The following is a 14,563-nucleotide window of genomic DNA, read 5'->3' as shown; positions in this document are numbered from 1 at the left end:
TTATTATTATTATTTTATATAGCTCTGTAGATTTGCACAGCGCTGTACATAAAAACAACAAGTATAAAAGAGTAAACCTGCCTATGGCGTACAATCTAAGAAATGATAGGATAATACAAATAAAACACATAGCAATACAGGAAATGGTTCAATAAAACAGGCAACAAAAAGAACATCAGATAGCAAGTGACAATCACGCAATGTCTGGGAACGCTTCTCTGAACAGGATGGTCTTCAACTCCGTTTTGAAGCTGGTTAAAGAAGTGATGGCCCTTGTGTCTCGCGTTGGAAGAAGGTTCCAGGAGTGAGGGGCAGCAAGTGAAAAGGGGCAAATCCTAGATGGGGCAGAGGAAATCCTGGGCTGGGACAGCTGACTTTGACTACCAGAACGGAGGGCCCTAGTGGGAAGGTGAGGAGAAAGAAGGTCTGATAAATAAGGAGGGGCTAGCCCATGGGCTTTAAATGTCGACAGCAGGAGCTTGTACTGAATACGGAAAGGGAGGGGGAGCCAGTGAAGGGATGCCAACACAGGAGAGATGTGGTCAGAGCGGTGGGTGGAAGTGATAATGCGTGCAGCTGAATGCTGGACAGAGATTAAAGGACGGAGGTGAGAAAGAGGAAGCCCAGCCAGAAGGACGTTACAGTAATCAAGTCGTGAGACCACTAGGATCTTGGCAGTAGAGGCGGAGAGATATGGTCGGGTTTTGGCAATGTTGTATAAAAAGAATCTACAAGCCTTGTCTGTGGTCTGGATCTGAGGGATACACGACAGAGAAGAATCAAAGATAAAACCAAGACTGCGGGCTTGCTGGACTGGTTGAATAGAAATGTTGTCCACAGAGACAGAAAAGGAGTGCTGAAGGGTGGACTTAGGAGGAAAGACAAGAAGCTCCGTCTTGGACATGTTGAGCTTCAAACGCCGATGGCGCATCCACTGCGAGACAGCTGTGAGGCAAGACGAAACTTGCTGTTCAAGCCTTGGAGAAAGGTCAGGGGTGAAAAGATATAACTGGGTGTCATCGGCATACAGATGGTAGGAAAAACCGAAAGAGCTAATGAATTTACCTAAGGACAGTGTGTAGAGAGAAAACAGAAGGGGACCCAGAACAGAGCCCTGGGGAACTCCAACAGATAAGGGAACAGAGGATGAAGTCTGACTACCTGTGACCACTGCAAAAGGTCTGTCTGACAAATAAGATCTAAACCAGTTGAGAACAGAGTCTGAGAATCCAAGGTCAGAAAGTATATCAACTAGAAGACAGTGATCAACGGTGTCAAAGGCTGCAGAGAAATCAAGAAGGATGAGAACAGAGTAAAGGTCATTAGCCTTGGCCTGTAAAAGTGTCCAGGTAATAAGTTGTGACTGGATGAGAATCTAGTGAGCAGGCAGGTGTAGACCAAGGTAATAAGCCAAGTAAACCAGCTGATTGTATTAACTAATTAGAAAGGTATAATTGCCTTGTGGATCTACTGGGTCTTGGGAGCATTCATTGAACCTTGCTCTCATGGTAATAATGTATGCATGCTGCTATATCAGGATTTTGTACTGTGCTATTCATTTTGTTCTGTTTGCTTCAGTTTTTTTTTTTTTAGACTTCTGTTAAGTAAAGTTTTGTTAAATTTCCTCAAACCTCTGCTGTCATTTTTTCTTTAATACTCACACCCCAACAAAAAGGTCATTGGAGATCTTAGTGAGAGCTGTCTCTGTAGAATGCTGTGGACGGAAACCAGACTGAAAGGGATCGAGAATGGAGTTGGCTTCAAGAAACTCAAGACAGTGAGAATAAACAACCCGTTCCAAAACTTTAGAAAGAAAGGGAGGAAGAGAAATCGGACAATAGCTAGACAGAGAGGAGGGGTCAAGAGAAGGTTTTTTCAGAATTTCTCGGGAAGCAATTGGCCTCATTCCCACTACCTTTTAAACCAGGTTGCAAATTGGTTTGAACCAGTTTAAATGACTATGGTTCGCACTTGAACCAAATCGCTGAAACAATTCGGGGGGGGGGGGGGCACATGTTAGACCCATTTAACCCACATCTTTTTGACACTGATTTTTTCTGCGTCTTTTTGGATAAATTGATTCCATGCAAGTGGAAACCAAATGTGGATCAGAGTTGATTTAAATTTGCCCTTTGGCTGGTTGGAGTGGATCCATTTTGAATCAATTCATTTGTCAATATGGATCACAAGTGCATTATTTTATTTTATTTTGCAGCAAGAAAATGTGATCAGGGCAAATGTACTGTGAACCATGCTCCACTGCCAAACCGATCCATCGATTTGGATCACAAAGCAATTTATTTGTAAGTGGGAATGCAACCATGGAAAGCCTGTTCACTTAAATGTCAATTCTGTTTTCTTGAGTGTTCAATTTCCCCCGTATAGGTAATTTTACATGATGCCAAGTCAGTATTTGAATCAATCCAATGTCATATTGGCACTGATCTAAAACAGTACAGTGGTACCCCGGGTTACGAAATTAATTCGTTCCGCTGCCGCTTTCGTAACCCGAAAGGCTTTCGTAAGCCGAAAAGCCATAGGCGCTAATGGGGAAAAGCCGCGATTTCGTGCGAAATAGCGCCGAAAAGCACCAAAAGTTTTTTCGTAACCCGAAAAAACATTCGTAACGCGGAACAGTTTTTTTAAATGGATTTTTTTCGTAACCCGGAAATTTCGTAAGGCGGCGCATTCGTATCCCGGGGTACCACTGTACATGGAATCAAAGGGACATGGTATCACCCTTTTCAGTTCAGTTAATAATAAAAATAAAATATATTTTTTATTTTATCTTGCTTTTTGCCAAGCAATCAAAGCGGCGTACAACAGACTAAAATATATCCATATATACATAGTACCCCCCCTTAAAATAGGATTAAACAGCATAAAACTAAAACTAACATTTTAAAATCCAAACAATAACCATGCGCAGAGTTCAATAAATAGGGAAGTCTTATTCGTGGCTGAATATTTTATTCCGGGAAGGCCTGCCGGAAGAGATCTGTCTTAATGGCTTTTTTGAAGCTCTCTAGATTGGTAATTTGATGGATCTTGTCCGGCAGGCCATTCCATAAATTGGGAGCGGCTGCAGGAAATGTCCTCTGGGAGGTTGCTATTAATCTGGTCTTTAACGGCTGTAATAAATTCCTCCCAGAGGACCTGAGGTTACAGGGCGGATTATATGGAAGGAGGCAATCCCTTAGATAGGTTGGGCCCAAGGTGATAAACAACACCTTGTACTGTGCCATGAAACTGATAGGCAGCCAGTGGAGTGACTTCAATATTGGTGTTATATGGTCACTCCTTGCTGTTCCTGTGACCAACCTGGATGCCATATTCTGTACCAACTGGAGTTTCCGGACTAGGCACAAGGGTAGCCCCATGTAGAGCACGTTGCAGGAAAGGGCGCAACTGGTTTATCAGCCAAAGCTGATGACAGCCGTTCTTGACTGTCGCATTCACCTGATTCCTCATCTGAAGTGACGGGTCAAGAAGCACACCCAGTCTGCGAACACAGTCCTTCAAGGAGATTGTGAGCCCCTCTAGGACTGGAGGTTGCAGTCCAATACCTGGTTTGGGGGCCCCTACTGTAAGTACCTCAGTTTTGTCTGGATTCAACTTGAGCTTGTTTTCCCTCATCCAATCCATTACTGCCTGAAGACACTGGTTGAGGGGGAGATGCCATCTGTCGTTGTCACTGACAACCAGGACATGGAGAAATATATTTGGGTATCATCAGTGTACTGATAACACCTGGCCCCATATCCACGGATGAGTTCTCCCAGCGGCTTCATATAAATGCTAAATAGCATCGGGGACAGAATGGCGTCTTGAGGGACACCACAATTAAGCTCTGTTTTTGAAGAGCAACTGTCCCTGAGCATCATCCTCTGGAATCTGCCCTCCTAGCTCTCTCAGGCGCTCCAAGAGGATGCCATGATCTATTGTGTCGAATGCAGTTGAGAGGTCTAGAAGCACCAACAGGGTCACGCTTCCTCTGTCAATGCCTAGACGTAGATCATCAGTTAGAGCGACCATGGCAGTCTCCATCCCATACCCGGTCCTGAAGCCTGTTTGAAATGGATCAAGAAAATCATCTTCATCCAAGACCACTTGGAGCTGAAGAGCAACCGCCCTCTTGATCACCTTGCTCAAAAATGGTAGATGAGAAACAGGCCTATAATTTTTCATGTCCAGGAGGTCAAGGGAGGGTTTTTTTCAAGAGTGGTCCTTCTTTCTAGGAAGATGGTATATAGCCCTCCCCAAGGGAAGCATTGATGACACGTCTAAGAAGTGCCATCAATGCCTCACCCCCTGGAGGCCAGCCATATGGGCAGGGATCAAGAGGGCATATTGTCTTTTTTACCTTTCCAAGGATCATGCCCACGTCATTAGTACTCACTAGCTCAAACTGATCCAGGTTAATCTCATAAACGGGTTTACTGGACACCTCATTAGTCTATTTTGCTTCAACATTTGTGTCCAAATGGGCTCTTATTTGAGAGATTTTGTCTGCAAAGAAGTTGTTAAAAGTGTCACAGCAGGCCATTATTGGGTTAAGTAGAAGGTTCTGGGTAGATGGCATCACTGTCAGTTCCCTCAACACCCAAAACAGTTCTGCTGGACGAGACTTTGCAAAGGCAATATGAGCAGACGAGGAGGATCTCTTTGCTGCTTTAACTGCCTCTCCATAAGAACAGAGGAATTTCTTATGGCAAGTTCTGTCAAATAAGAGTCCAGATTTCCACCAATCGCGCCCTAGTTGTTGTCTCAACCGCTTCATATTCTTCAGCTCTCTGGTATACCAGGGCTTCTGATTTGAAGCGGGTTGGAAAGGACGCTCAGGAGCAATTGTGTCGATAGCCTTAATAAGCTCGGTATTCCATATGTTCACCAAGGCTTCAACAGAATCACCGGCATTATCAATCATCAAACCCTCTAGAGCTTTCTGGAATCCAATCGGTTCTATTAGCTTTCGAGGGTGGACCATAGTGGCTGTTAGTTCTGCCCTGACCAGGAAATGATCCATCCATGACAATGCAGAGATATTAACTACCTCTGCTCACAGATATTCCTGTTCCGTACTAAAGACCGCAACAAGAGTATGATCCGCACAATGTGCCAGCCTGTTGACCAATTGGAAAAGGCCCATGGTTGTCATGGATTTCATGAACTCCCGAGCCGCACTTGTTAGGCTGGTCTCGAGTGGGATGTTGAAGTCGCCCAGGACTAAAAGTCTGGGTGACTCCAACAGCAACTCTGAGACCTGTTGTGTCAGCTCAGTTAGACAACGGGGTGGACAGTATACCAACAGAATCCCTATACTGTCCCTGGTCTTCAGGCGTGGGTACATACATTTCAGTCAGTCAGTCTACAGGACAGGTATCCTGGTCAGGATGAGATTGTCTCTATGAACCAGAGCCACTCCACCCCCTCGCCCACTTTCCCTGACCTGCTCAACAACAGGATACCCAGCTGGGAGAGCTTGATTCCAAGTGACGGCACTATCTTCTCCGAGCCAAGTTTCTGTGAAACAAGCCAGGTTGGCATTCTCATCCGTTATGAGATCATGGATAATAAGGGTTTTATTCTTAACCAACTTGGCATTACAGAGGAGCAAGGTAATGTTTTGTGGCATGGATGATAAGCTCCCTATCCTACCTTGGGTAACAGAATGAACTGAAGGTGGGATCGCTTTCAAACATCGATCCCGTCTTCTTTTGTAACAAAATTTCACTCTGCTATCGTCATATCTTCCTTTGCTCCATACAACCTCAATTGCACTCCTGTTCCTACCTCGGCCACCTCATTCCCGTTATATTCCATCTGACTTTCCAAGTTGCCAACCCAGATGTCCCAAAAACTACAATGCATTAACTAGGGCTGGCAACTTTGTTATTCTAGTCCAACTATAAACTCTGCCCACATCCTCTTCAGCCCGGTGGAATAGGGAAGAAAGAAGGGCCAGCACTCGGCTCCCAGCGTTTGGCGCTGGTAAAAGGCTTGGAGAACGGTTTAAATGTCCTGCTCTAGATACGACCCCTCGCCGCATAGCCTCCATCCGTTGCCCTTCACCCCGATGGAATGGGGAGGGATGGGACAGTCACACATGGAAAAGTACCACCATTATAAAAATGGAGGCTTCTTCTGAGCTGTTACTATGAAGTTGGAATCCATTATTTACTTGATGAAACTAACAATTTCAAACAAATTCGGATACAGAAACATAAAAAGTGCTGAAAAATGAGACATTACTCCTTTTCATTCCAATTTTCAGATAGGTATATACTAAATTTCTATCAAGGTTTTGTCAAAACTACTTATATAATTTATTCAGGCTTTTTGTGAAGTATGGCATTGTAATCCCAAAATGCCAGGGTCCCAGAGGTCACCTACAACAAATTTTTACTATTTACTATTTAATAATATTTAATAGGGGGAATTTTATTAGTTCAAGTGAAGCTGCTGAGAGGGCTTTGGGCAACTAAAGGCAGAGATGAAACCTGTATATACCAGTTCCAAGAAAGAGAACTCCAGAATACAAGATCCAAATATAGTTTTATTTAAGGGAAATAACTTTCACACAAACACGCACATACAAGAACTAGCAATATAAAAGGTGGTAGAAGTGTTTTCTGGGGACTACAAAGGTTGATACAGTACCTGATTCCAGAAGCAGAAGTTCCAGTTGGTGTGTTCTGTGAAGTGAAATGGCTCAGGAATCAGGCGAGATACTACTACACTTGATCTTAGCCAAAAGGCCGAGAAGCGATGATACAGTGTGTTTGACCTCAAAACAAGACCAAATTGGTAGTGCCTGAGAAGATTTACCTAAAGGCCAAAATGTATCATGGGACAATTATAGGATTAAGGTGAAGTTCCCAAGAGCGAAGAACAGAACTGGAAGTCTGTAAATAGCAGCGATGTAGATTCAAGTCAACTGAGTTGGATTTAAATCAAACTCAAGTCACTTCAATGAGCTGACTTGACTCGACAAAAATGACACACTGACTCAACTTGACTTGAACCTTTTACATTAATAGTGACTGACTTGCTGGTGCCATTCACTGCAAGCAGCAGGTAAGACTCATCCCCAAAGTGCAGGGCACATTTCTCAGAGGGGAACAGCAAATGTGTTAGGCAATGGACTTGAGGCAGAAGGATCCTTTAGTTTGTTTGTATTCTGCTGCACATAGCATCTGTTTATCCAGAAATTATCTATTACGAAATATTTTATATTGTAACATAAAATGGCTGCTCTCTTCCTTGTTGAATACTTAATAGTTTTTGATATAATATTTGGCATGGATCGAACACTTCACATATGGAACCTTAATAATCCTTAGAATATCCCTGTTTTATTTTGGCGATGCTATAGATAAAGTGGCTTACCTAACACTACTCAGAGAATTCATGGATGATGTGAAATTCAAATCTGAGTTTTCACAGCATACTATCTTAGACATCAGCATACTTTGTTAGCCACTCTTTGAGCCTTTATATGGGGGCAACAAGGAGATATCAGGGTGAACTCCAATAAGGATGATCTCTTCTGTAGATATGATCTTATTCTGCATTGACAGAGTAAATGTATGATTGTTCTGTCTGTTGTTCTAGGACTGTAATAGTCATTTAACAACAACAAAAACGTGTCTCTGTTTCATCTATTTTCATTGCAATTGCTTCTTAAAGTCAGGGGATTATGTCCAAAGGTAAGTCAGCAGAAATGAATTGGTGTCTGAGTAGCTGAACAACCATTAGGATTAGTGAAACAAAGAGAATGAATAACATCTACCTCAAGTGGAGAAAATCTCCAACTGCCAAGCCAGTTTTGGCCAGCAGTGGCTGCAGCTCCAGTCTGCTCTCTCCCCTAGCCCTACCCCCTAGAATCTAGCAGGGACAAGAATACCGGGTATTATTTGTAATAATTTGTTAATGATAACAGTGAAGTCTCCATTAATATGCCCTCCCTACCACAATACTGAATAATGTGCAAATCCTAATATATGCTCAATCAGCAAATACATCATCCAGGTGCAGATGCTCTGAACGTCTTGTACTGGGGAAGACTCAAGAGGAGCAAAGCCAAATCCCTGGCTACAGTGCCAATTAGCATTTTGGCCAGTGGTCCAATGACCTGGGATGCAACCACACATCTAACACCATCAACCCATTTCCAGGTGGCCCTCCATCACTGATCTAACCTAATAAACCATAATGACTCATAAAACGTCTTGCAAAAATAGAATCAAATTAAGGTTCAATCTTGGGGGAAAGAGTAGATATAAAGATAAAACAAAGATAAAAAACAAGCTTCCACAAGTGGTAGAACATCTTCTCTATTTGAAAGACATCACTAGATAATAATGACTCTTGTTCCACTGACTGTGCAGTGAGAGGGAACCATACGAAATTTAAAGGGCAAGATCTGGCACACTTGTGAAAACAATGTAAATCTTTTTATTTGTAGAGAAAAGAACTAGATGCCCACGGACTTTCATGCTCTGAGCCTTCATACTGTGATGCTGAAGGCTGTGGAGTTGGAAACTTTGGCTCATAGTCACGTAACCCTGCATCTTGAATAAACTGAGGATAAGTAAGGGCATCACTTCGTGTTCCAGTTCGAGATTTTTGCTCTAGAAACAAACCCATATTATCTCTTGGTGGGAGAGCGATGCTTCTGACAAAAAGGGGCTCCTCTATTTTCAGCAATTCTCGCACATGCCTTGAAATCTCCTGAAAACCAAAAAGAAGCTTAACACAATCTCTTTGAAAGCTTGTATCATGCATTTTGTGAATCACTGTTTTGTGAATTTTGGAAGTTATTGCACTTAGCTATATAGCCAACACAGCTACCCCTGAATACAGTGTTTATTAGAAATGTTAAGTGGGACAGACATCAGACACAGGACTGGAAATCTCTTCTTCAGAGGAAGAAACTGAGGAAATGCTAGACTAGGTCTCAGCAACAGTCACCCTCGGATGGGGGCCCTGAGGAACATGCCTTTTCCTTGGAGATTATAAGAACCACTTAGCTGAAGTAGCAATTGGTACCAGAAGATACAGGAATAGGCAGTCTCCCATTATCAAAGTACCAAGACACCATATTTGTCAGGAATAAAGGGGCTCTTCTAGGGTAGAAATCTGCTAGTTTGGGGTGACTATCTAGAGGACCAGGGCAATTAAACCTTCCTTTCTGGCATCTCCACTGCTTGAAATACACAGGTCTTTCCTTTGTGGAACCCGGTTGCTGATGAATTTGCCTGTTTCTTACTCCTAGCTTCTAGATCTCCATTCCTGAACTGGCTCCTATTCCATGTTTACCCTCATCACCTCAACTACTCTTTTGCATCTGCCTCTGGATTACACATGCAACTGAATTGCTGTTCCAAGGTAGACTTTGACTGTATCCTGGTTTACCCAACCAGGGCAGTCTGCAACCTTTAGGATGAAGAACACTTCAAGTGAAGACTCCTTCAGTTTCTGACTACACAGTTTTCATCCTTTTACTGAGGAATGAGTGACTGTGGCCTTCCAAATGTTTCTGTTCTGTATGCCATAACCATTAGCCAATTGAGAGGGATTATGGAAGCACAAAAGCATCTAGAGACCACAGCTACATATCTGTCTTATCCCATGATGAAACAGCAGAGGGACTATATTCCAGTGGAAGAATGCATGCTTTGCACTCAGGTGTTCCCAGGTTGATATTGCTGCACAAATCGGATACTGATGCATCTAGTTAGGCCCTTAGACTTTTAGGTTACAAGAGTGTTGTTTTTTCTCACAACAGCCCAACACAGATACTGTTAAGAAATGTATTTGGAAAAGGAGTAACTAAGAAGGATCTCTGTACCATCATAGGTCAGGTGTCCATGATGGCATATGGACTATCTTTTTTTTAAAGCATAAATGATGATGGTTTGAGCCTCATTTATGTCATTATGAACTGTCTACTTTTGAAAAAAACATTTCCCCCATTGCTTTCGCTTCTCTACCTATATAGTTGCAAAAAAGCTGCTATTCCCTTTTGTTTTATAGGTTGAGTGCCCCTTTTCCTAGAAATCCGAAATATTCCAAAATCTGAAACTGTCTACATAAGTGGCTGAGATAGTGACACCTTTGATTTCTGACGGTTCAGTGTATACACATTTTCCTTCATGTACAAAATTCTTTAAAATATTATGTATAAAATTATCTTCAGGCTATGTGTATAAGGAATATGTGAAACATAAATGAATTTCATGTTTAGACATGGATCCCATCTCCAAGACATGTCACTCACTATATAGTATATGCAAATATTCCAAAATTTGAAAAAAATCCCAAATCGAAAAAACTTCTGATCCTAAGCATTTTGGATAAAGGAGACTCAACCTGTAACTCATTACTGTTCCTAGTATTCACTTTTAGTTACTTGTGTTTTAAAGAGAAACATGAATGGACACTTAATATAAAATTTTTCAATACTTTAAAAAGAAGAACTTCATAGCAAATTTCTTCAAAAATGCAATGGAAAGAACTTGAGGGGGAATAAATCAGGTCTCCAGGCAGAGACCTTCATGTGCTTTGCGTGTTTTGAGTCTTGTCTTCAGCCCTGTTTGTGGCACTGAATCAGAGTTGTCACTTCTCCTTTCTGTCAAGCTCTTGTCAGTTATGAATTTAATAAGGACTTCAAGTTAGTATTTAAGAACTTTTATTTAAACTTTTATATAAAAATTTACCCAAATTTACAAACACTTGAATAAACATGATGGAAAATATTGACTGGGACATCTCAAACTATATGTAACAGTGCTGGTTTCCTCTTCCCCATGACACCTAACTGCCCCAAACCCATATTTATGGCTGAACCCTGGCCCAAAATGGGGCTGGAGGTGAGGTGGCATCACTTCCATTGCATTGGGAAACAGTAATGAGCCCTTGGGAAATGTAATGGAGCAAAGATTATTCCCTGTGTAATTGCCCACCCCTTCATCATTCATCTACATTGTGGAAGCAGAATAGTAACACTAGTTCTATATATCAAACTATGTTGTCTGTTACCATCCTGCAATCATTACCCACAATACAACTGAAAAGTGAATGACAGTGCCATGTATAGCTGCTATAGTACAAATAACCAGAAGCATCACAACGAATATGCCAGCAGATACTATTTCACGAAACCAGAATGGTGTGGGAAGGCACATTGGCTGAAATGATAGTAAGTGTTTACATCATTGTCAATTGCCTTATGATCAGACAGAGGTGAATGGTGATGTGCTCCATCAGGGACTGCCTGAAGGAAGAGGCCCCTCCCTCCTCAACTGTCATCTTGGCCTCAGAGGGAGCGATCAGGCAGACCCAGCTCCATCAGGGACTGCCTGAAGGACGAGACTTCTCCCTCCCTTAACTGTCACCTTGTATTTTGTATTATATTACAATTTTTACTGTACACCGCTATGATCATTGTGGAATAGCGGTCTATAAATAAAACATATTATTATTATTATTATGTTGTTCGACAATTGTATTTCTAGGAGGAGAGCAGAGATGTAGCTATGTCCCTGGGACCATTGCACCAATAGAGCCAGCAGCAGAGCTGTTGAGCAACAGTCCCAATGCGCAACAGGACACATTGGGCACCAGGATTATCTTCTGTGGTGCTCCTTGTGCATTGCTGCAATTCACTACCATGGCTGAGAATCATCATGTCAGTAACGTAGCTTTGTCATTGTAAATTATGCATCATAGCCTCTGATGCAGGGCTTTAGCTGTGCCAGGACACGCATGCAGGGATTGTGCGACAACCTCATTGAAACTGGGGGGAAAATACCACATGTGAAAGCAATGAATTCTCTAGGAAAAGGTGACTGACTGAATGGTGTAACCCCTGGAGGACAGTGACCAAGTTCTCCTCACTACAAAGAACAGGCAATTAAAACATGTGCTCTCACCTTCATATGTTCAAAGTCTGTTATCCCAATCTGTGGCAGGTTTGAACAGTTCACATGGATGAGTTTGCGTCCAGAAATGAAATTCTCAGTAAAGCACTCCTGCTTAAAACAAAATAGAAATACTACAATCATAGAATCATAGAGTTGGAAGAGACCCCAAGGGCCACCCAGCCCCACCCCATTCTGCCATGCAGGAACTCACAGTCAAAGCATCCCCTGTGACAGATGTCCACCCAGCCTCTGCTTAAGGACCTCCAAGGAAGGAGACGCCACTAAACTCCAAGGGAGTGTTGTCGAACAGCCGTTACTCTCAGGAAGTTCCCCCTAATTGAGGAGGAATCTCTTCTCCTGTAACTGCCATCCATTGCTCTGGATCCTATTCTCTGGAGCAGCAGAAAACAAGCTTGCTCCCTCCTCAATATGACATCCCTTCAAATACTTAAACAGGGCTCTCCTATCACCTCTTAACCTTCTCTTGCCCAGAACTGGACACAGTATTCCAGGTGGGGCCTGACCAGAGCAGAATATAGTGGCACTATTACTTTCCTTGGTCTAGACACTATACTTCTATTGATGCAGCCTAGAATCGCATTGGCCTTGTTAGCTGCCGCATCACACTGTTGACTCATGTTCAACTTGTGGTCTCCTTGGGCTCCCAGATCCTTTTCACACGTAGTTTCATTCAGCCAGGTGTCCCCCATCCTATATCTGTGCCTTTCCCTCTCCCTCCCTGAGCGCAGTGCCTGCATCCCTCCCTCCCTCCCTGCGGAGGCCGATGTCTGTGTGGAGGAGGAGGAGGAGGCGATGCTCCTGGGCCTTACCTTGTACTGAGGGAAGCCCAGGGCTTCGACCCAGGCGGCCACCTCTTCGGGGCTCCAGGCCAAGTGGGGCGGCCCAGTGGCGGAGGAGGAGGAGGAGGCGGCGGCGGCGGCGGGGGGCTCCAAGGAGGCCCTGAGTCTCACCTCCGAGGCTTCGGATCTGGAGTCTGCGGAGAGTCCTCGGTCGAGCTTGGCGCCGCTTCGGCTTCGGGTGGCGGAGCGCTTGGGGCGCCGCGGGCGCCGAGGCCCTTCCCCGCCTTCCTCCTCCTCCTGCTCCTCCTCCTGCTCTTCCTCCTCGTATTCATCATCCTCATCGTCGTAGTCATCGTCGTCGTCCTTGTCGTCGTCGTCGTCGTCGTCCTCCGTCTCCGTCTCTAAAGTGCCGTCCTCCATTTTGAGGCCCCCGTCGCTTTGGCAACGCGTCCTTCCTGCCGCGGTCGCCATGGAGACCGACACTTCCGGTGGGCGCCTCCATCTTATCTTTTCAAGCGGTGGTCGGAGGAAGGAGTTTCACACAGGCTGCTTCGGCTTTTTCCGGACGTTTCCGCCCGCGGCTCGGCTTCTTCCGGACGTTTCCGCCTCTTTTCGGTGGGTTGCTCGGGTTCGGCCGCCTTCAGATGTCGGACGCGCTGGCCGCCCGCTTTAAAGAAGCCTCCGAGGCCGGGGGGCTCGGCGATGACGACGGCGGCGGCCGCGGAGGGTCTGAAAAGGACGGGAAGCGCCTTTCGCCTTCCTCAGGTAGGTCTGTTGTGGGGCCCTCATGACCCCAGGGCCCTCCTCTGCTCTGGAGACTCCTGCTGCAGGCTGACCACTCTGAGGCCGCTTTTGCTGCCCTGGCTCAATGCTAGGGAATTCTGGGAACTGTAGTTTTGTGAGCTCTGGTGCCACAATGAACCACAATTCCCAGGATTCCCTCACAGCACTGAGCCAAGGCACTCAAAGCACTCTCGAACTGGGTTGCTTCTGCAGTGTGTTTTGGACCTACAAGAAACATGTAGGACACGACCAAAGTAAAATAAGTGAAAACAATACACACAAAGTAATTTCATATGGAGAAGGGGAGAGTGATTGATTGATTGATTGATGTATTTCTACTGTAATTCTATTGATCCTTTTGGAAAGGCAGATATAAATGAAATCTATTATTATTATTTAGCTGTTGATATTGTGCGCCTTTGAGTCGTTTGACTTGAGCTGGTTTAATAGAGTAAGATGATAATAATACAAAAATACAGTTATTGAAAGTTAATAGTAATAATAATGCATCTGAGGAAGTAGCTCAAGTCTAGGAAAACTCATGCTGCCAACTTCTTTCTAAAAGTTAGTCTCACAGGGGTTACAAAATCTATTTACATATTGATGCTGATAGATTTAGAGAAATGGTATTAAAAGTATATTCTTTCTTGTCAGAGGGAGTATATATATATATATATATGTGTGTGTGTGTGTTTGTTTACCTTTTGTATATAAGAATATCAGAATTAGGAATAACAAGATGTTGTCAAATGAAATATTGGCACGAAAATAACGTAGATTATAAAATGATATAATACAGTAGTAATAATATATGCTATTTATATATGAAAAGAATAAGAAAGTCAGATCAGAAGCAAAAAACATTCAAGAGTTAAGGGGAAGGAAGTAATTTTAATTTTGTGTAGTGTTTGGTATTGCATTGGTATGCAATGCTTAATGTGTTTGGAATGATTATTGGAATGATGTAAGCCTGAGGGCAGGGAACTCTCTAATTAAAAAGACTGTATGTACAGCGCTGTGTAAATTTACAGCACTTTATAAATAAAGGTTAAT

The 14,563-nt window shown here is 43.5% G+C and overlaps 2 protein-coding genes across 7 annotated transcripts in view; one reads left to right on the top strand and one right to left on the bottom strand.

Moving 5' to 3' along the window:
- Positions 1-6,538: 6,538 nt before the first annotated feature.
- Positions 6,539-13,186, bottom strand: SAMD15 (sterile alpha motif domain containing 15). Of its 3 annotated transcripts, none has more exons than XM_089522287.1 (3): positions 12,758-13,186; positions 11,937-12,035; positions 6,539-8,733 (listed from the first exon to the last, which is right to left on the bottom strand). In XM_089522287.1, exons 1-3 carry the CDS (start codon positions 13,145-13,147, stop codon positions 8,458-8,460), a joined length of 765 nt encoding a protein of 254 aa, XP_089378413.1. In that variant the 5' UTR covers positions 13,148-13,186; the 3' UTR covers positions 6,539-8,457. The 3 variants fall into 3 exon arrangements, with proteins under 3 accessions (XP_089378413.1, XP_089378412.1, XP_089378414.1); XM_089522286.1 differs by having other exon boundaries at positions 11,937-12,038; positions 12,758-13,183; XM_089522288.1 differs by having other exon boundaries at positions 12,899-13,183.
- Positions 13,187-13,356: 170 nt separating this feature from the next.
- TMED8 (transmembrane p24 trafficking protein family member 8) overlaps positions 13,357-14,563 on the top strand; it is a 31,945-nt gene continuing 30,738 nt past the window's right edge. For all 4 annotated transcript variants that reach the window (XR_016281004.1, XR_016281005.1, XR_016281006.1 and 1 more), the window contains exon 1: positions 13,357-13,492. Coding sequence is in view for 1 of the 4 variants with exons in the window: in XM_089522284.1 (XP_089378410.1) it covers positions 13,372-13,492 (121 nt within the window). In the remaining 3 variants the exon portion in view is untranslated. The remainder of the gene's footprint in view (positions 13,493-14,563) is intronic.

This window comes from Sceloporus occidentalis, unplaced genomic scaffold (genome assembly GCF_023333645.1).
Source record: "Sceloporus occidentalis isolate IW3139 unplaced genomic scaffold, rSceOcc1.0.p SCAF_4, whole genome shotgun sequence".
NCBI classification, from domain to species: domain Eukaryota; kingdom Metazoa; phylum Chordata; class Lepidosauria; order Squamata; family Phrynosomatidae; genus Sceloporus; species Sceloporus occidentalis.
This window is presented reverse-complemented; position numbering and strand designations above follow the sequence as displayed.